This window comes from Nycticebus coucang, chromosome 14, assembly GCF_027406575.1.
Source record: "Nycticebus coucang isolate mNycCou1 chromosome 14, mNycCou1.pri, whole genome shotgun sequence".
NCBI classification, from domain to species: domain Eukaryota; kingdom Metazoa; phylum Chordata; class Mammalia; order Primates; family Lorisidae; genus Nycticebus; species Nycticebus coucang.
Window position 1 is genome coordinate 68053013 of NC_069793.1, and position 22436 is coordinate 68075448.

At 44.1% G+C, this 22436-nt stretch overlaps 1 protein-coding gene and 1 pseudogene across 3 annotated transcripts; one reads left to right on the top strand and one right to left on the bottom strand.

Annotated features, from left to right (window-relative positions):
- Window positions 1-461: 461 nt before the first annotated feature.
- On the top strand, window positions 462-21672 carry NEU3 (neuraminidase 3). Of its 3 annotated transcripts, XM_053560121.1 has the most exons (4): window positions 462-576; window positions 835-955; window positions 6837-7048; window positions 14696-21672. In XM_053560121.1, the coding sequence occupies exons 3-4, from the start codon at window positions 6842-6844 to the stop codon at window positions 15773-15775; spliced, it is 1287 nt and encodes a 428-aa protein (XP_053416096.1). In that variant the 5' UTR covers window positions 462-576; window positions 835-955; window positions 6837-6841; the 3' UTR covers window positions 15776-21672. The 3 variants fall into 3 exon arrangements, with proteins under 3 accessions (XP_053416096.1, XP_053416097.1, XP_053416098.1); XM_053560122.1 differs by lacking the exon at window positions 6837-7048; XM_053560123.1 differs by lacking the exon at window positions 462-576 and having other exon boundaries at window positions 600-955.
- Window positions 11727-13194, bottom strand: LOC128565260 (poly(rC)-binding protein 2-like; annotated as a pseudogene).
- Window positions 21673-22436: the final 764 nt, after the last annotated feature.

The following is a 22436-nucleotide window of genomic DNA, read 5'->3' on the forward strand; positions in this document are numbered from 1 at the left end:
AGATGCTCCAGGCTCATCTTGTATTTTTCCTGCCCAACCCAGAATTTTTTTAAATGAAAAAAATATTCATGAACTCAAGCTTACAGAAGTTTTAAATTTTTACATTTTTTTAAGTTAGCTGTCTTCCCTTTTATTAACATTACCTAATTCTTTTATGTTGTGCTTGGCTGGGTTAATCTCATGATGTTAAACAAAAGGACGAACTCAATGCTCTGTGACAAATATATGTAAATGACACACATATATAATAAATATTAATGTGTATTTTATTTGCTCTTTTTGCAAGGAGGGTGGCCAATGCTCTGGCTCTCCCGTCCTTAAAGGAAGAGTACCCTCCGAGGCCCGGAACCTTTGCTCATCTCTCAGGTTGTCCTGGGAGGTTTTAGGCGGTGATACCTAGAAATAGATCTGCCAGAATAGGGGCTTGGGGATAGGTGAATGGAGGGGGTGGGGTGAGAAAATGAGAGGTTGGAATTGTGCACAGGATGCTTAGGGGCCGCTGGATGCTCCAAGATCTGAGAAGAGCTGAGGAAGCGGTGCGCTGAGAGGCAGCGCAGGTTCCACACCGCAGCGGCCGTAGGGCTGGGGGCAAGAGCCGGGAGAGACTTCCGGGCTAAGCGGCGGGCTCCCGGGGGCGGGGCCGGCTCCGGGGGCGGCCAATCGCAGGCCCGCTGCGCCCGTGCCCGCCTCCGCGCGTTCACTTATGTTCCCAGTGTCAGTCTGTGTCTCTGCTGTCCTTTTTCTGGACGTTACCAACTCTGTTGGCTTCTCGGGCTTCGTGTCTGTGTCCTCAGTCTATTTTGTATTTCACCTCGTTTCTCTCCATCTCTTCAGCCTCTGTGCGGGTCGTTCCCCAGGCATCTGAGACCTGACGGCCCATTCCCGCGCCAAGTGGAAGAGCCCCCACAGCCCAGCTCTGACGTGCGAGAGAAGGTGGACACGCGGTCTGGCGCAGGTGAGCTGCATTGGGAGACCGGAGAGCACCCTCAAAAATGGGGCACTGTGACTGGGGACAGATTCAGCAGCACTGTTCGTGCTTAGGAAATCCAGTCTTTTTTAGTTTTTTTAGAGACAGAATCTTGCTCTGCCACCCAGGCTGGAGTGGGCTCAAGCGATCCTCCTGTGTAGGTGGTACTACATGTGCCCGCCACCACACCCGGCTAATTTTTCTTACTTTTTTTGTAGAGACTGGGTGTCTCGCTGTGTTGCTTTTTTTGTGGAGACCGGGTGTCTTGCTGATCTGGAACTTCGGCTCACAATCGAACCTCCAGTCTCGGCCACCCAATGTGTTGGGATTACAGGCAGGACAACTGTACCCAAGACTAGGAAATCCAATCTTGAGGGAATATTGAGTCAGAGCCGCTGAGTCGGCCAGGACTGACACAGTCAGAGAATCTTTTTGACCAGTTCTATTTTTGTTTTCTTCTTAGTGACACAAAAACTTAAACCTGAGAATTAGCATTGTAGAGATGAAAGGGAACTGAAAGGGAAACACTTCTTACCAGCGAGGGGTCTGTAGGCGGCAGAGAGAGCCCTGAGCTGGAACTTAGGAGACTTGGGTCTTGGTCCAAGTTTTGCTACCGAGTGGCCTTCTCTAAGCTTTTCCCCCTCTATGGGCCTAAATTTTCCCATGTATACCTTGGGAGGGTTTAGCTTATATTCCTTAAATATTAATTTTGTTAGGAGTGAGTGGGGTAGGGAGGACCCTTTCTGGGATTTATTGGAGGCTCCTCACATTAATTGGAGGCTGTGGAATTAGAGGAATATGTGGTATTATTCGCATTTCACAAATAAGGAAACTGAGGCTCAGAGGTAAATTGGTTTGCTAATTAAGTGTCAAACCCAAGTCAAATTTCAGAGTCCATACTATACTATACTCTCTCCCAGTAAGAAAGCAGGGAAGACTTGATTACAAGGTGGTCATATGGAGCAGCAATGAATAATTTGAATTCTCTTCTTGAACAGCTCCAAAGCCAACCTAGTTCCCAACACACTGTGTGAAGGAGTTTGGGTGCCAATGCCAGAGCCACCATCTTTGTTATTACTGTCATCAACATGATAAGCATATTCCCAATTGATAAAAATTAATGAGTCTAATTGTGAAGACATCAAAATTTATAATAATTAAAGTACTTTTATTCATATTATCTATTATCAAAGTTTATGGAGCACTTTTGAGGGGTCCTTCATATTTATCCTTTTAGGTGGGTGTTATCCACATTTTATAAACAAGGAATGAATCTAGGACCTAGGGAGGTCATGGATTCTGGACTCTGCGGACCCCATCAGTCCCAGCATTAGGTCACAGAGCAAAAAAATAGAGCCGGGGCTTGAATCCGGTTCCTATGACAAGTTGTGCTTTTCCTTTGATGATTTTCTCCCTTCTTCTCTGTTTCTTTATCCTATCCTTCTATTCTACTCTATGCCTTTCCTATGCTCCATTCTTCTTTCACCTTGAGAATTCCTGTTAAGATATTAATTAATAGTCACATGTTGGCTGATGATTAGCAGTGTTGGTATAGCTCGTAATTAAAGTGTTAACTTGTAAGAGTTTAAAGTACCTCTCTCAAAAGTGAAGAAAGTTTCAAATGCTTATGATAAGGAAAGTTGTAATTGTTATCATCATCATTATTGTTATTATCCATAGAATTTAAGGAATAAAACTAGAATATGAAGTGATTGGTAGTCTAATAATAGTAACTGTCATATAACACATATTGTAATCAGCCTATGGCATAGGCCTTGTACAAGCCACTTTACTTAAGCATTTTAGTTTATTTCTATCAACCACTCTACTGAATTTTGTAGGTGAGGGTCCTGAAACAGAGAAGTTGAATAATATGCCCAAGATCTTGTGGTTGTGGTTCAAATTCAATTTCTTTCTTTCTTTTTTTTTTTTGTAGAGACAGTCTCACTTTACCGCCTTCAGTAGAGTGCCATGATGTCACAGGACTCACAGCAACCTCTAGCTCTTGGGCTTCCGCGATTCTCCTGCCTCAGCCTCCCGAGCAGCTGGGACTACAGGCGCCTGCCACAACGCCCGGCTATTTTTTGGTTGTAGTTCAGCGGGGGCTGGGTTTGAACCCGCCACCCTCGATATATGGGGCTGGCGCCCTACTCACTGAGCCACAGGCGCCACCCCAAATTCAGTTTCTTAATCATTACATCACCTTGGCTCAGGGAGAGATATTTACTTAGAAGAAAGCCTGACAGCTCTGTTAGGAGAACTTGAATTGGGGGACAGAAGTATGCTGCAATATTGTATGGAGAAGACAGTCTACCCTTGCCTGTCTTTTGATTCTTCTATTAAGACCTGAGGATTGGAGTAAGGGGAGGCTTTTCTTCTGGGCTTAGCAAAGCCACCTTCCATTCTCTCCTTATGGTTCTTCTCTCTTCTTTAAGTTAGAAAAAGTGACTAAATAAATCATTCTCATGCTATTGATGAGAGTTTATCTTGATCGACATTAGGAGGCTATAGCCAAAAGCTGCTCTACTTTGCCCTAGAATTTATGGCCTAGAAAGCTGCCCAAGAGATTGTTCTAAAGAATTACATCATTCCTCTGTCAGAAACTCTTGAGTTTCCCCTATCTATAGAATAAATAGGTATCAAAACCTCCTGGGAATCTGGACTCTGCTGTCCCCTTCAGGCCCATCTCTGCCCACGACTTTTGCATTCCACCTCACTGTAGTCAGACTGAACTACTGAGTCTTCCCACAGCGCTCTGTGTTTTCTGTTACCTGCAGTCTTTTTACATCCACTCCCTCTGCCCTTCTCTCTCTTTTTTTTTTTTTTGTTTTGGAGACAGAGCTTCTCTTGGTCACCCTTGGTAGAGTGCTGTGGCATTTTAGCCCACAGCAACCTCAAACTGTTGGGTTCAAGTGATTCTCTTGTCTCAGCCTACCATGTAGCTGGGACTACAGGCACCCACCACACTGCCCAGCTGTTTTTTAGAGACAGGTCTCCCTGAGGCTCAGGCTGGTCTCTAACTTGTGAGCTCAGGCAGTCCACCCACCTCAGCCTCCAAAGATTACAGGTGTGAGCCACCGCACCGGGCTTGCCCTTCTCTTTTTTACCCTCAGTTGGCTAACCCACTGTTCATTCTTTAAGATCCAGTTTACTCATTCATTCAAACATTCAACAAATTATTTGTTGACACATAACGTACCAGGAATGTTTTTACGTGTGGAGGTATGCAAGTGAATAAATAGACATATCCTTGCCCTTTATGGAGCTTCTGTTTTGTAGTATGTATTAAACGAGTAGAACATATGATAAGTATGTGGAGAATGGAGCAGGAAAAGAGGCTACGGAGGGACAACAGAATTTACAGGGACGCCTTCACTGATGGGATGGTGCTTGAATGAAGCTGAGCAAACTGAGGGAGTTATGTGGCTATGTGAAAGAAGTATGTTTCAAGGGCTGGGGCATGACTCACGCCTGTAATCCTAACACTCTGGGAGACCGAGGTGGGTAGATTGTTTGAGCTCAGGAGTTGGAGACCAGCCTGAGCAATAGCAAGACCCTGCCTCTAAAAATAGCCTGGCCTTGTGGTGGGCACCTGTAGTCCCAGCTACTTGGGAGGCTGAGGCATGAGACTCACTTGAGCCCAAGAGTTTGAGGTTGCTGTGTGCTAGGACGCCATGGCACTGTACCAAGGTCAACAAAGTAACACTCAAAAAAAAAAAGTTGTCTCAAAAAAAAAAAGAAGTGTGCTTCAGGCAGGGTTCAGTTATTAACCCTCTCCAGACATCCTTTTCTGGTGCTATGATCTGCTCTTTTTCTGTTTTCTTATTTGCTCTGGTATTTACCTCTAATGCAGTGCTTATTACAGGAACGTCGTATTATAATTGTCTGTGCATATGTCTATTTCCCTCGGTTGGATGTGAGTTTCTTTTTTTTTTTTTTTGGATGTGAGTTTCTTGAGAGCAAGGACCTCTGATTCTTGTCTCAGTGCACATCTATGGCCTGGCACAGAATAGGCACCCAGAAATATTTACTGAATAAATGAAGAAGGTGTTAAAGACCAAGTTTTTACAGCCTAATAATTTTTACAGATGACTCATAAGATAGGGCTTGGATGACAGAGGGTTTGAGAAAAATGTAATTCTAAGCCTGGTTTTTGTCTGTTTGGCTTGATTGCTGTTTTGGGCCTCTAAAAAATGGGACGCCTGGATTTATTTGAGACAAGCACCTGGAAACTTCCATTGTCAGCATTATAGCAGGCTGGCTAACCTGTAAATAGTGGATAAAATATAACAAAGCCCTAAGTAGCTGAATTTGCAAGAAAGTAAGAGAACCTCCCAGAGACTGGAAACCAAGCATGAACTGAAAACAGAGTAGTCTGCTCCTTAACCTGCCCTAAGCTGCACTGGGTGTTTGTTGGTCCCACTTACCCAGAATTTTGGGCTTTAATAGTACTGTTGTTAGCAAACAAAGCCACATGGGTTAGAATGTAGTTGGGACTGAGATCCCCAAGGCAAGCTAGGTCCCTTGAAAATCTATATTCTGAGTAGGTTGTATATCCTGTGATATGGTGGACTAGCATCTTAGTCCATTATCTGTTGTTTATAATAGAATACTTGAAAGTAGGTAATTTATAAAGAAAAGGAATTTATTTCTTAGAATTATGGAGGCTGAGAAGTCTAAGGACCAGGAGGCTATATCTGCTGAGGGCCTTCTTGCTAATGGGGACTCTCTGTAGTCCTGAGGCAGTGCTGGGCAGTACATGTGGCAAGGGGGCTGAGCATGCTAGCATGATAGCTCAGATCTCTCTCCTTTTATAAAGCTTCTAATGCCACTCCCGTGATAACCCATTAATTTGTTAACCCATTTGTGAAGAGCCTCATTGCCCAATCACCTCTTGAATGCCCCACCTCTCAGTACTGTCACATTGGGGATTATGTTTCAATATAAGTTTTGAAGGGGACAAATACTTAAACCATAGCAACCAGAAAAGAAAAAAAATCTCCCCGCTGTCACAGAGAGATGATGAGGAAGATTTTCTTTTATCCTAGTCTCTTGTATAGGAAAAATGTTTTCCCAGACATTTCTAAACCATTGACATTCACTCACATGGATCTGAGTTTATATTCATATTACCTGAGTGGTCCAGAAACTCCAAGCCAAGAAACTAACATTAAAAACTAGCCCAGGCTGGTAATGGCCCTAGATTAATAGGTTATTATGGCAGACACTTGGCAGAAACAAGTGCAGAACATCTCTGGAGAGATACATACTTGACACTGGCTGCTTAGGGTTCTCACAGTCTGGAGAATAGATTTGTTAAATGAGAATGTATATTGCTTGCTTTGTGCCATTGAGATCGTATGTTACCTTTGACTACATCTGCACCTCCCCTTTACTCTTTAGAAATGAAATGATAGAACAAAAAAAATTTGGGAGCGGGGGCGCAGCACCTGTGGCTCAAAGGAGTGGGGCACTGGCCCCATATACTGGAGGTGGCGGGTTCGGACCCAGCCTGGCAAACAAAAAAAAGAAAAGAAAAGAAATTTTTTTTTTTTTTTTTTTTTTGAGACAAAGTCTTAATTTATCACCCTCAGTAGAGTGCCATGGCATCATCATAGCTCACAGCAACCTCAAACTCTTAGGTTCAAGTGATCCTCTTTCCTCAGTTTTTCTGTTTTTTAGGAGATGGGGGTCTCGCTTTTGCTCAGGCTGGTCTCAAACTACTGAGTTTAAGCAATCCACCCACCTTGGCCTCCCAGAAGGCTAGGATTATAGGCATGCGCCACCATGCCCAGCCAATAGAACAAAATTTATATGCAGGCCAGCATATGGAGATGGACACATATTGAGCTGCCTCCTGTCCTTGCAGAGGTCATGGAAGAAGTGACATCGTGCTCCATCAACAGCCCTCTGTTCCAGCAGGAAGATGAGAAAGGGATTACCTACCGGATCCCAGCCCTGCTCTATGTGCCTCCCACCCACACCTTCCTGGCCTTTGCAGAGAAGCGTTCCACGAGCAGGGATGAAGACGCTCTCTACTTGGTTCTGAGGCGAGGGTTGAGGATTGGGCACTCTGTACAGGTGACTCTTCATCCCAGATCTGAACCTGGACCTCAGTTTCCCTCCACAGAGCTCAGAGCGCTTCAGGGACTGTTCCTTCTCCCATTAGTGTGAGGGGAGCTGAGGAGGTGAAAAACAGTAAAGAAACAAATGGCTCTGTCTGAGTGCTTATTGTATGCCTGGAGTACATTAGGTCCTCACAGCCACTGTGTTATAGGTAGTGTTGACAGTCACAATTTGCAGATGTTGCCATTTGCTAATGATCATGCAGCTTCTACAACAGTAGAAGCAAACCTAAACTAAATTTTTTTCTTTTTCTTTTTTTTTTGAGATAGAATTTCACTCTGTTGCCCCAGGCTAGAGTGCCCTGACTTCAGCCTAGCTGACAACCTCAAACTCCTGGGTTCAAGAGATCCTCCTGCCTCAGCCTGCGGAGTAGCTGGGACTATAGGTGCATGCCACCACACCCAGCTGAATTTTCTATTTTTTGTGGAGACAGGGTCTCACTCTCGCTCAGGCTGGTCTCAAACTCTTGACCTCAAGTGATCCTCCTTCCTTGGCCCCTCAGAGGTGGGGGCGTGAGCCATGATGCCCAGCCTCATTCAGGTTTTATCATGAGATTTGAGCAATATAGTCATCTTCAGGCTCCACTTCTAATTCTAGTGCTCTTGCTATTTCTATCTTATCTGCACTGAATTCCTCCACTGAGTTCTTGAACCCTTCCAAGTTATCCATGAGGGTGAGAATCAATTTCTTCCAAACTCTTGTTATTGTAGATGTTTTGACCTTTCCCATGAATCATGGATATTCTGAATGGCATCCAGAATAGTGAATCCTTTCCAGAGGGTTTTCAAGATATTTTGCCCAGCTCCATCAGAGAAATCACTATCTATGGCAGCAATAGACTTATAAAATATATCTCTTAAATAATAATAGTTTTTTTTTTTTTTTTTTTTTTTTTGCAGCTTTGGGCTGGGGTTGGGTTTGAACCTACTACCTCCAGTATACTGGGCTGGCGCCCTACTCCTTTGAGCCACAGGCACTGCCCTCTTAAATAATAAGACTTGAAAATTGAAATGACTTCTTGATTCACGGGCTGCAGAATGGATGTTGTATTAGCAGGCGTGAAAACAACATTAGTCTTCTACATGTCCATCAGCGCTCTTAGGTGACCAGGTACATTGTCAATGAGCAGTACTGTTTTGAAAGGAATCTTATTTTTCTGAGCAGTAGGTCCCAACAGTGTGCTTGTTACATTCATTAAACCATGCTATAAACAGATGTGCTGTCATTGAGCTTCATTGTTCCATTTACAGAGCACAACCTGGGTAGAGTTAGCTAAATTCTTCAGGATCTTATGAGTTTTTGTGTAAATGAACACTGACTTCAACTTAAAGTCACCAGTTGCATTGGTCCCTAACAAGAGTCAGCTTGTCTTTTGAAGCTTTGAAGGCAGGCATTGACTTTTCTTTTTTTTTGTAGAGACAGAGTCTCATTTTATCACCCTCAGTAGAGTGCCATGGCATCATGCAGCCCACAGAAACCTCCAACTCCTGGGCTTAGGCCATTCTCCTGCCTTAGTCTCCCGAGTAGCTGGGACCACAAGCGCCTGCCACAATGCCCAGCTATTTTTTGGTTGCGATTTGGTGGGGGCCAGGTTCGAACATGCCACCCTGGGCATATGGGGCTGGCTCCCCACCCTCTGAGCCTCAGGCGCTGCCCAAGCATTGACTTTTCTTTAGCTATGAAAGTCCTAGATGGCATCTTCTTCCCTTAAAAGGCAATTTCCTCTACATTGAAAATCTGTTGTTTAGTGTAGCCACCTCCATGAATGATCATAACTAGATCTTCTGGATAACCAGCTGCCCTTCTGGATCAGCACATACTGTTTCACCCTGTACTTTTATGTTCTGGAGATAGCCTGTTTCCTTAAGCCTCATGAACCAACCTCTGGTAGCTTCTAGATTTTATTCTGCAGCTTTTCCACTTTTTTCAACCTTCATAGAATTGAAGAGAGGGTCTTGCTCTGGATTAGATTTTGGTTTAAGGGGATTTTGTGGCTGGTGTGATCTATTCAGGCCACTAACACTTTCTCATTTTCCTCAAGAAGGCTGTTTTGCTTTCCTATCATTCATGTGTTCACTGGAGGAGCAATTTTAATTTCTTTCAAGAACTTTTCCTTTGCATTCACAATGTGGCTAATGGTTTGGCACAAGAGGCTTTGCTTTTGGCCTCTCTTGGCTTTCGATGTGCCTTCCTCACTAAGCTTAATCATTCCTAGCTTTTGATTTATGTGAGAGACGCTAGACAATTCCTTTTACTTAAACAGTTATGACAAAGCTGTACTTGTGGACTCATTATTCATAAAAATTGCCACCAGCATTCCAAGAAATAGAATAATACCAGCACCCAAGAAGCTTCTCTTATGGCCCCTCTCTCCTTCCCAAAAGTAATTACTATGCTGATTTATAACTCTGGCATTTAGTTTTGCTTATTTTTAGTCTATGTGTTCTTTATGTATGGCTTTTTTTGTTCAATACTGTATTACGTTCTTGAGATTTATCTGAATTGTCTAAAACTATAATTTGCTTGTTTCCATGGTTACGTAGTATTCCATTGCGTGTCTACACCACAATTAAGTGATCCATTCTACTGTTTTTGGGTATTTGGGTTGGCTATAGAGCAGTGGTTCTCAACCTTCCTAATGCCGCGGCCCTTTAATATAGTTCCTGTGGGTTGCAACCTACAGGTTGAGAACCGCTGGTGTAGATAATGCTGCTGTGAATGTGATGCTATGGGCATGCATTCTGGGTATTGGAATTAGTGGGTCATACGGTATGTGTATGTTTCACTTCAGTAGGTAATGCCAGCCATTTTTCCAGAGTGGTAGTTGGAAGGGCTGGTCTGCCTTAGTTCCCATCCTATTCCTAGAATTTAGGACTTTAATATTCTGTGTCAAATTATGTGAGATTTACCAGAGGCTCCAAGTTTTGCTCCCCTAGTCTCAAAAGGCTGTCAAATGTATTACTTAGCTTCTCAGTTACCTCTTTGACAAATACCTCTTTGTAAATTCATATGGATACCCTAAAGAGAAAACCAACTTAAAATATTCAGCCAACATCTGAATGAACTTTGAGCTCCTGGCCTGTAATTCATCATTGCCTTCTTTGTTCTCTAATGCTTTCAAACATTTTTTTATTTTAGTATTTTAACTATCTTTTGTAGTTCTCAGTAGAAGTTGGCCCAATTACTTCGTTTCCTATAATGATAACTCCCTTTTGCTTCACATTTCTTAGGCGAAGAGTAGCATGCTGCATACATTGTTCTGTATTTTGCTTTGTTCATTTAATAATATATTGTGGAAATCTTTCCATGTCGATATATATGGGGAAAAGGTCTTCCTTTTTTTATTTAATTAAAACATTTTTTTAAACTATTTTTTTAAGACCAGATCTTCTGGCCAGGCGCGGTGGCTCATGCCTGTAATCCTAGCACTCTGGGAGGCTGAGGTAGGTGGATTGCTTGAGCTCATGAGTTTGAGACCAGCCTCAGGAAAAAGTGAGACCTCTTCTCTACTAAAAATAGAAAAAAGCTGAGGCAAGAGGACCACCTGAGCCCAAGAATTAGAGATTGCTGTGAGCTATGGTGATGCCACGGCACTCTACCCATGGCAACAGTTTGGGACTCTGTCATGAAAAATTAAAAAATGATTGGGTCTTCCTTTTTCTTTTAATCTCATGTATTATGTGTTCATCTCACCAGATTTCTATTGATGAATATTTGGGTTGTTTGCAATATTTTGCTATTTCAAGCAGTGCTACAATGAATAATATTATACATATTTAATTTGATAAGCAGATACATCTTAGGGTAAATTCCCAGAATTGGGCATGCTGGGGAAGGATAGATGTATTTATAAATTTGATATGCTCTGTGTGAGGACTGAACTATTTCCATGCCCATCCAAATAGGAGAGTACCAGTTTCTTTACATTTTTGCCAACAGTGTATCATCAAACTTTTTTATTTATTTATTTATTTTTATTAAATCATAGCTGTGTACATTGATATGATCATGGGGCATCATTCACTTGCTTTACAGACCGTTTACCAAGTTTCACATATACCCTTGTAAGATGCACCGCTGGTGTAATCCCACCAATCCCCTTCCCTCTGCCCACCTCCCCCCTCCCTCCCCTCCCTTTCCCCCTTCCCCCTATTCTTAGGTTATAACTGGGTTATAGCTTTCACGTGCAAACCCTAAATTAGTTTCATCAAACTTTATGATTTTGCTACTTTGTTAAATGAAAAGTGCTATGTCAGTTTAGTTCTGATTTGCGTTTCTTTTTTATGTGTGAGGTTGAACATATTTTCTTTTTTTGGTGGTGGTGGGGTTAACGGAGAAACTTTTATTCATTAACACAGAGCCTAACACATTATTATATTGCAAGGCAGAATAAAGCTACAAAATAAAAAGATAACACTGAGAAAGAATAGCAAGAACTGTGGCTCTAGATAAGAATTTAAGTCAGACTCTGAAACAGGCACTCAGATGAAATGGCCTAAACCTAAATCAGGGTTACCAACCCCCACCCCACCCAGTTATCCCAAGTAGTAAATAGGAAACATTCACAAGCTCACAATAGTTTTCGTTCTCAACAATTGTAACAAAGGAAAACAAAATCACTTGAGGAAGTGCCTCAATATATGCAATCAGTAGTGGGGAGAATCTCTGTTTCTTGCCTTTCAGTTTCAGCATCAACCTCTCTCAACCTCAAAAACACTTGAGGAAGTGCCTCAATATATGCAATCAGTAGTGGGGAGAATCTCTGTTTTTCGCCTTTCAGTTTGTTAGTTACACATGGCACGGCAGAGGTGGTGGGAGTGGTAGCTGAAGCCCCCGTACCCTTAGCAGCAGACACAACATTTAGAGCCAGGAGAGGGATGGGTTTCATCCCAAGCAGACTGGAGACACAAGGGGCGGTTGGAAGAGTGTTGGAGAGGCTGGAGGGTGCATCGGAGGTCCCCGTTGTGGCTGTGGCGAGTGATGGGGTGGTGGTAGAGAAGGAAGAAGAAGAAGGAGTGGAGGGTTGAGAGATGCTGAGGTGATCAGGGATCTTGATGGAGGCTGCCTGGGAGGAGGGTTTAGCATTTTCTAAACTGACATTGATTAGATATTGAGCCAGGCTAATGCTGGCAGCAGATCCAGTGATGGTAACCTGCTGTCAGTAGATCCTTCCACTGGGTTTGCAATTTTGATCTGCGCCCCAGACATCTGACAGATCTCATCGATTTTTGGCTCCCTGACGCAGCCAATCAAATCATTTGGAATGGTGAGTTCATGAGAAGCAGTCTGAGGAGATGCATCCAAACCTGCACTGAATCCGGTGTTGGGAAAATGAGACTGTTGCATTGCCAGCTGGTACAGCTTGGTCAAATCTGGCTGTGCAATGGCCTATTGTCCTTGAATGGTATAGGCCTGACCACCTGCAAAGATGACTAGAGAACTGGACGGCTCGGGCTGGTACCGGATGGTCATGCCCTTCAGGGGGACTGGGAAAGAGTCTCCAACATGACCACACAGATCTGTTTGACACACTCAATGATGGATTGCGGAATGCCAGCAATAGTGATGGCCTGCTCTGTTGAGTTGGATAGCATATCCCCTGCCACCTGGACCTGAGCCCCTGTACTCTCTAGTATTTCCTTGATCTTGCAGCCACCTTTTCCAATGAGAGAGCCACACTGACTAGCAGGGATCACCTGCCTCAGGGTAACTGGAGGTCTCCTGGCAGCTGTGCTATTGGTCATAGAGCTGCTGATGTCCTCTTCCAGTTTGTCAATGATCATAGCAAAGGCTTTGAAGATGGCATTAGTGGGTCCAGCCACAGTGATAATTCTCTCAGGACAGTTCCCTTCTGAGATGTTGATACGTGCACTGCTCTCCTTACCATCTTAACTGATTCTCCTTTCTTTCCAATGATACTGCCAACTTCCTTTCCATGCATAAGTAGCCAGATGGTGAGAGTGACATTTAATCCACCTTCAGTCACGCCGGTATCCATGTTGAGCACTGTTCTGGGGAGCTGGACTTTGAGTGGTCAAGTCTTTGGTCACTGGTGGGGGTGAAAGCCAAAAACTGCAGGCACGAGGCGACTGAGGGGAAAAGGGGAGCAGGCGGGAATGGGAAGGGCGGGAGGCCAGTGGTGAAACAATAGGGGTGGGTGGGAAGGCGAGGGAGGCCCCATGGGCGGGCAGAGGAGGAAGGGGGAAAGACCCTGGGACGGGCGGGAAAGGGCACAGGCTGCCCCTGCTCCGGCTGCTGCCTCTGCTGGTCTGGGGTTGAATGTATTTTCATTTTTTTTCTTTTTCTGGGAGTTGTTTAATCTTGCTCTTTACCCATTTTACCAATGTCTAGTATCATTTATCGCTTTAAAATTATATTAGGGAGATTAGACCTTTCTTTGTAATATGTCTGATTAGGCATTATCTCATTACATCCTTGTAACAACAACTCTGTGAGGAACTTATTAAATTCTCCATTTAATTGAAGCAGAAATTCAGGTAAAATAAGAGTAAGTATTAATAATTCTCCAGGATCAGAAAATAAGTGATAAAAAGCAGAGTTTGAACTAGGTGCCTCTGACTCCAAGCTTGAGCTTTTAATAACACTGTTATGAATTGCCTTCCCAGTGTAGTACAGGAAGGAAAAAAAATCATTGTCTTAAATTTTCCTTTATTTTCTTAGAATGTCCCTGTTTGTTTGCCTTGATTTCCTTCCTTTTCTCGTCTCTCCCTCCCTACCTTCCTCCCTCCCTCCTTTCCTTCCTTTTCTTCTGTACTCTTTTCCCCCTCTTCTTTGTAAAAACATTTATTTGGTTCCTATTATGTTTCTATTTAGTTCCTATAAATAGTATCCTATTTATTTAGTTCCTATTATGAGGTAAAAAATTAGTGTAATTTGGTTTCTATCCTCAAAAGGCCCGTAATCTAGGAAGGGAGAGAGTTACAAAAAGTTTACAGTGTTATACAATACATGCTCTAAGTTATTAGGGAGTTCAGGGAAAGCTTCATAAAGGAGGCTGTTGGCTCCTTTTGAGTTGGCTGTTGAAGGATGATTTGAAAGTCTAGGTAGGCTCTGCGCCTGTAACTCAGCGGCTAGGGCACTGGCCAAATGCACTGAGTCTGGTTGGTTCGAACCTGGCCTGGGCCTGCAAAACAATAATGGCAACTACGGCAAAAAAAATAGCTGGGTATAATAGCGCCTGTAGTCCCAGCTACTTGGGAGGCTGAGGCAAGACAGTCTCTTAAGCCCAAGAGTTTGAGGTTGCTGTGAGCTGTGACGCCCTGGCACTCTACCGAGGGCGACATAGTGAGACTCTGTCTTGAAAAAAACAAAACAAAACAAAACCCTATAAGTCTAGATAAAGTGTGAAAGATCATCCTAGACAGAGGGACAACATGTACAATAGTTAGCATTGTCTTTTTCCAGCTTTATGAATCATCCTGTAGTATTTGAGCACTTAGCGACACTTGGGCCTTCATGATTTTGTAGATTTCAATATCATTTATTTTTTGTTTATGAAAAGTACTAATGCTTTTAAAAATCCTTATATTTTCCTATTAGTATCTCACTCATACTTTCTCTCTCTCATGTCCCCTTGTCTAGTGGGAACCCCTGAAGCCGCTGATGGAAGCCACACTGCCTGGTCACCGCACCATGAACCCCTGTCCTGTGTGGGAGAAGAATAGTGGTCATGTGTTCCTGTTCTTCATCTGTGTGCGGGGCCACGTCACGGAGAATGAACAGATCGTGTCGGGCAGGAATGCGGCCCGCCTCTGCTTCATCTGCAGTCAGGATGCTGGGTGTTCATGGAGTGAGGTCAGGGACTTGACTGAGGAGGTCATTGGCCCAGAGATGAAGCACTGGGCCACATTTGCTGTGGGTCCAGGTCATGGCATTCAGCTGCAGTCGGGGAGGCTGGTCATCCCTGCGTACACCTACTACATCCCTTACTGGTTCTTTTGCTTGAGGATACCATGTAAAGTCAGGCCTCACTCACTGATGATCTTCAGTGATGACCTAGGAGCCACATGGCACCATGGCAGCCTCATTAGGTCCTTGGTGACAGTGGAGTGCGAAGTGGCAGAGGTGACTGGGAGGGCTGGTCACTCTGTGCTATATTGCAGTGCCCGGACACCCAACAGATGCCGGGCAGAGGCTCTCAGCACTGACCGTGGTGAATGTTTTCAGAGAGCAACCCTAAGCCGACAGCTCTGTGAGCCCCCGCATGGCTGCCAAGGCAGTGTTGTAAGTTTCCTGCCCCTGCAGATCCTACATAGGCGCCAGGACTCTAGTGGCCAAGATGCTCCCGCCATTCAGCAGTCTGTGCCAAGCAGTTCACTGAGACTGGAGGAGGAAGCTGGAACACCCTCACAATCGTGGCTCTTGTACTCACACCCGGTCAATAACAAACGGAGGGTTGACCTAGGTATCTACCTCAACAAGGCCCCTTTGGAAGCTGCCTGCTGGTCCCACCCCTGGATTTTGCACCGTGGGCCCTGTGGCTACTCTGATCTGGCTGCTGTGGAGGAGGGGGGCTTGTTTGCATGTTTGTTTGAATGTGGGACCAAGCAGGAGTGTGAACAGATTGCCTTCTGCCTGTTCACAGACCAAGAGGTCCTGAGCCACATGCAGGGGGACTGCACCAGCCCTGGTAAGAATCTGAGTCATTTCAAGTCTAACTAATTGGCTTGTGACTCAACTTTCTGTCCAAAGAAATGGCAGCCACAGCCAGAATAATAAAGGTTACTAGAATCTTCAGAGAATCCCAAAACATAGTATTTTGTTCCCTTCCTTTTCTCACTTTTGCCACTCCAAAGAACAAAATGAAAATTTTGCCATATTTACTGCAGAGGAAAGAGCACTGAACTGGGAGTTGGAAGACCATGACATGGTTCTGGCTCTGCCACTGACTCCCTTTAGGACCTTGGACTTGTCACCTGAACTCTAGGCCTCAAGTCTCCATCTGTAAAATGAGAGGATTGGTTTTGTGATTTCTCGTCTTCCCATTTCTAGAAGAGGCAGAGTACCCGATGCCCCATGATCAGTTAGTTGTCGCTGTTTAAAACACTCTGATCTCAGAGGACTTATCTTGTTAAATGACTTGCCTGCCCCTCATCCAAATGTGACGTTGCAAGCCGGTGTCAGGGCAGAAAAGAAGACTAGTATTATTTGCTCCAATTTAATAACAAAAATACCCTCATCTTTCTCATCATGTTCAGAGAACTCTTTCTATCTAGAGGAATTGAGCAAAATAGTAGAATCCTAGAGTAATTGAGCAAAATAGTAGAATCATGAGATCACTTACCTTCTTTAGCTTTGTAGCTCTGCTCAATCTTCCTGTCCTCATCCGGAAAGCATCATTTTCTTGGGAGAAAAGTGAGAAGCTCAGTGCCAGTGGTCCTTGATAATCTGCTTATTGCATCTGATGGCATTACCCTGGTGAAAGATAAGCCTGAAGTTCATTTGTTAGGATGTTTCCTGAACATGGGTTATGGAAAAGGACATGGGTTATGACTTTAAAACATTGGACAAAACTTCCTACAATCTCTGCCTTCAAGGAACTCACAGATTTTGGGGATAGAAAAGGGAAAAAATTCAAGAAAATAAATGCCACTGAGGGGGATAGTTTGTAGTATTGGGCTACAAGTTGGGGTGATGACGGCTCACGATATCATTGTTTTAGTTGCATCTTCAGTACGTCTGGAATCTTCTGTCCAAGGGCTTGTCCAGGCTGCTGGGTTTCCGTCAAGTTGCTGTTTTCAGAATGTCCTGGCTCAGCTACTCCTTTATATGTGGAGAAGGTCTTCACTATTGGGTCTGGACTTCCAAATCTCTGAATCAGGCCTGTTTGGAACTCCTGGAATCACTACTCATGAAGTAGGGATGCCTTTTTGTCTAATAGCTTTGGTGCTGAACTTATCCAGTGCTGTGTCTCTCAGATGATACAAGTTTGGTTGTTCCTATCCTTGATTATTTCTATCACTGTCTGTTATTGTGACAGAGATTCTATCACAAGAGATTTATTTTTGGTTCTTCTTTCAGGAGAATAATGCCTTAAACTGGTATCAACTAAATATATTTGGTGCTGGGTAGTGACCATGGTAAGCAAGTCTTAGTCATGGATATAGCCTAGGAGGCTATGGGTTGCAATTGCACCAGTCAAGTGGCAGACAGTTCTACAGGTTGAATGTAGAGATTAACTTTGCTAACTTCAGCATATTGCTTGAGCTCATGGCCTAGAGTGTCTTTTCTTATGCAATGGTCACTGAAAGAGAATGCCTTTAAATATTCCCTTAACCTCTCATACATTTGCCAAAGTAATTTTCCTAATACACAGATATGATCATTCATTCATGCATGTATACATTTTTTTTTTTGAGGCAGAGTCTCACTTTGTTGCCCTGGTAGAGTGTGGGTGTCTGTCATATCTCACAGCAACCTCAGACTCCTGGGCTCAAGCAATTCTCTTGCCTTAGTCTCCCAAGTAGCTGGGATTATAGGCAACCGCCATAATAGTTGGCTATTTTTAGAGACAGGGTCTTGCTGTAGCTCAAGCTGGTCTCAAACTTTTGAGTTCAGGCGATCCGCCCACCTCAGCCTCCCAGAGTGCTGGGATTACTGGCATGAGCCACTGCACCTGGCCTGTATACACTTTTCCTGAGTGCATCATGCAAGGCAATTTCTATTGCTATTTCTTGGTTCAGAATCATTTGGTGGCTCCCCTTGCCTACTAAACAATGTTTACATTTAGCTCGACATGCAGGACCTTCAGTTGTTGGAGGAAGTAATGCTCCCTCCTTATATGAAGCCCAGTGTCAGGGACCAGCTCTGTCAGACTGGCAAGTGGAGCGTGGTGGGCCAGTAGGGGTGGGCAGGGTTGGTGGTGCAGGGAGGAATTGGGGAAGGGGAGAGGATTAAAATGGCAGCTCCCTCCTGAGTGGTAGAAACTCCATATTCAGCCCAGCTTTCCTGACTACTGTACTGTCAGTGGATAGGAATAAACAACATTATAGGCTAAGCCCTATAATCAGGGATAATGATTAAGAGAATGAGAATGTCAAGATTTCTTTAGGACTATCCAAGAAGGAAGTCAAGGCAGGGACCCTGGTTCCAAGGCATTGTGGACCAGAGATATTTCCTGTCTGTCCATTTCTAAATTGGCCTCCACTTCCTCCTTCCCCTTGCTTCGTATTTCTTCATAATAGGTGGCATGAAAACTCTTGACTAGGAAAGACCCTATATCCTTATTTCAGGTATAGTAAGAAAACAGGGTTGGGGACAGGGAAAATCTAGAGTAAGGACTCAGGAGAGAAACAGAGTGGGTCATGGCAGCTATGAAGAAAAAGAACAGCAGATCAGAGTCCTGGCACCTTAGGAAGAGGGAGAAAGTGGCATAGACATTGAGGCCTAGGCTAGAGAGGTGGTTGTAGGTGGTAGCTGCTGTGAAGAAGAAATGATGACTCCCTGAAGCCAGTAGCTTAGCCAACCCTGTATCTTTAAGCTGGTTTAACTTGCCCATGTTCCAGGTAACCTGTAAAGGTGGCTATAGGTACTCCAACTCTGTTTGTGCCAGTTACTCCAGGCCTGCACCATGATCCTGGTAGCCTAACTGAGCCCACTTCAGCTGCCTTCAAACTGATAGAGTGGAAAAGATAGGGCAGGTGGTGGCAGCTATGAAGAAAAGAGGAAAGCAGGCAGGAGGCCTATAAAGTGTAGGTGCCGAGAGAGGACTATGTAGTAGGCAGCCGCCACCCTGTCCCTGGGACCTTTAGAGTGGATGCATCCAGCACCACGTGGCTCACCCTGGGAGTGCAGAAAGAGTGAGCGGGCCTGCTGCTGGTTGGTATGCACTCAGACTGGTCTGCCCAGGCAGCCTGCTGGGCCTGCTCAAGCTTCTGATAATCACCACAGGCCCGTGTTGCTTGGATGTTTCATTTGGATCTATTCCTTCCTGGTCACCATTTTCCCCTCAGATATCCACAGGATGCCACGCAGCTACAGGTAAGAGCCTTTGCACGCTGTCTATTGGGTAACCCAAAGGCCCTGCAGAGGTCCGCCTGAGGCTGCACTACCTCTGTGGGACAGCAGGAGTTGCTATGTCTATTTTGGTCAGATTAGGCTGCTCACTCATAGGCTGTAAGTTTTCCCTGCTGTCTTGTCATCCTTTTCGGGGGTGCTAGAGTCCACAGTATGAGCCTCCCTGTGGTCCTTGCTATAGGCTGCCTGCTGTGTATTATTATTGTCTGCGTTGTGCCCTCTCGGCCTCTGCTAGGCTGTGAATTCCTTGAAGGCCAGGTCTGTCTGACACCACTTTTTACTTTGAATCATAATGACTTAACTATAAATATATTTTAAAAATCATATTCTGAATTCCTTGAAGGCAAGGAGTATGTCTGATTCATCTCTTTGTTCTGTGCACAGAGAAGACAATGGGTCAAAGAGGTAAGGAGGCGGGGGTGAGCTCCACTGCAGGGAGGAGGATGTTGCATCACTCTAATGATCGCACAACATTTAAAACCTGCTGAACACTCGCACCTAAGTGAGGTCACTTAGGGTGAGTGTTCTTTGTGCTAACTTGCCTCCAGGGCTCTTACACTACTGTTAGGAATGTGTTTTTCTCTGGCTAGACCTTAATCCTGTCTGGGTATCTACAGGATCTTAGCCCAAGCCCAAAGCCAGGCCTTGATTTGGGGGTTTCATTTCACTAACATTTCCCCTCTGTAAATTCTGCTTAGATTTTCTACAACCGCCACTTCTCCAGGACCGCAAGGGAGATGCTGAGGTTCAGTGTGTCCTGGGAATGTCTTGGCTCTGTGATGTCAAGTACCTGGAATGTTCTCTGTACCCTAAAAACTACCATTACTGTTTGAAATAAGAAAGATGTATAAAGAGCTTAATTCTGGTGACTATTTTTTTTTTCTTAAGGAAATTATGAGATGATTATAATCCTAATATCTGGTTTATTTCCAACTTCTTTCAAAAAATGAATTTGGGGTTGTTGCAGGAAGACAAGGCCCAATGGAGAGAAAGAGTACCCAAACACCACGTTTATAAGAGGAAGGGCTTTATTCACCAGCCAGGAGCTTACGGCATAGAAGAATTCCAAATGGCCGCGCTCCCCGACAGCCTTGGTCTTTCCCTTTTTATTGATAGTCAAAAAGTTCCACCCCACAGGTACCCTTCTCATTGGCCAGTTTGAATCAAGCGGGAGATGCTATGCCCACCCCTACAAAACTACAGGATTTCACAGAACTTGGAAATTTCCAACTTTCAGGAAGTTAAGTTTACAAATTCCCAAGAGCTGAGTCACCGTGGAGAGGACCCTGCAGGTGTATCCTTGTGGTCTCCTTGAGAAGACCTGTTCTTCTAGACTTCACCCTTCTCGGATATCTTCTCTCAGGGTAATTTCTCGCTTTTCATAAGAACTTTTATCTTCAGAAAAGTTTGTTAATAATAATCCTTTCATTTGTATACATTATCATTTCAACATAGTTACCTATTAAGGGAAGCAGGACGGGAATTATCAATGACTGATATGAGAGCAGGTCATACGCTAGCATTACCCAGAGGAGTTGGAGGTGCAGAATCACCTTGGACAGCAGCTCCAGTGTTTATCACTGCACATCTCAGTCTCTTTACAAAGCACCTTAGGTTATCCTCAAATTTTAGCTCTGAAGAAGCCGCAAATATTTACCTAAATAAAATGAGGTGACAGCTTTTTTTTTTTCTTTTGTTAAGACAGAGCCTCACTATGTCATTCTTGGTAGAGTACCTTGTCATCACAGCTCACAGCAACCTCAAACTCTTGGGCTTAAGTGATTCTCTTGCCTCAGCCTCCTGAGTAGCTGGGACTACAGGTGCCCACCACAATGCCTGGCTATTTTTTTGTTGTTGTAGTTGTCATTGTTTAGCAGGCCAGGGCTGGGTTCGAACCCATCAGCCCCAGTGTATGTGGCCAGTGCCCTAACTATTGAGCTATGGGCGCCAAGCCAAGATGATAGCTTTTTAATTGACTTTTTCCACTGGGATGCTTTAAGGCACTACTGAATTTGGCCAAATGTCTGAGCATAACTCCTTAAGTTCTGGCCAGGTGCGGTGGCTCATTCCTGTAATCCTAGCACTCCCAGAGGCCAAGAGGAGTGGATATCTTGGGCTCATGAATTCAAGACTAGCCTGAACAAAAGTAAGAACCCACCTCTACTAAAAGAGAAAAACTGAAGCAAGAGGATTACTTGAGCCCAAGAGTTGGAGGTTGCTGTGAGCTATGACGCCACAGCACTTTACTGAGGGCAACAAAGTGAGACTGTCTCTTAAAAAAAAACAGTTTAATAATAATTATTTATATAATCCACGAAAAAGATTGCATCTTTGAGTTCTCCAATAGACAGCATATTTTTGTGTTTTATTATTAGATTGCTCAGTGTCTGAGGGGTCTTGAACTTGAGGGGAAGATGCACCGCTGCATCAGCTTTAGTGCTCAATTTGTTAAACTTGATCCAATAAAACATCAAAAACCTTGTGAATATTTAAACAATTACAAACTTAAACTGCCTTAAACATAAATACCAATTAGAAATTCAGTCTAGCTGGGTGGCGCCTGTGGCTCAGTGAGTAGGGCGCCGGCACCATATGCCGAGGGTGGGTGGCGGGTTCAAACCCAGCCCCAGCCAAACTGCAACAACAACAACAACAAAAAAAATAGCCAGTGAGACTGTAGAGACAGTGAGACTCTGTCTCTACAAAAAAAAAAAAAAGAAATTCAGTCTAGCTGATGATTTTGAACATTTCAAACCATAAACAGTAGATAAAACCTAAATAAATTCAATATTATAAAATATCCTTGTATCAAAACAGAATACAGAAGAGCTGATAACATGGATTTTGTTACTTATACTTTTAGGAACTTGTTTTGTTTTTGTTTTTTTTGTAGAGACAGAGTGTCACTGTACTGCCCTTGGGTAGAGTGCCGTGGCGTCACACGGCTCACAGCAACCTCTAACTCTTGGGCTTACGCGATTCTCCTGCCTCAGCCTCCCGAGCAGCTGGGACTACAGGCGCCTGCCACAACGCCCGGCTATTTTTTTTTTGGTTGCAGTTTGGCCGGGGCTGGGTTTGAACCCGCCACCCTCGGCATATGGGGCCGGCGCCCCAACTTGTAACTTTTAAATCTTTCTAAGCTCTCAGTAACTTTACCAGACGTTTTCCCCTCCTACTTAGGGATTCAGCAATAGCAGATCTAATAGAAAGAGTACCACTTCTGCTAAGCTCTCTTGCACTGAACTGGGAATTTGCAGGCCTGGAACCACAGAAAAGTCCCTGGCTTGTGAAGAATGCCTGTGTGCAG

What these genes read in the sequence shown, in the direction of transcription:
- NEU3 (XM_053560121.1), top strand. Translation starts at nt 6,842, where the DNA reads ATGGAAGAAGTGACATCGTGCTCCATCAACAGCCCTCTGTTCCAGCAG. An exon ending in GGATTGGGCACTCTGTACAG is followed by an intron (nt 7,049 to 14,695) that starts GTGACTCTTCAT and finishes CCCCTTGTCTAG; the next exon opens with TGGGAACCCCTGAAGCCGCT.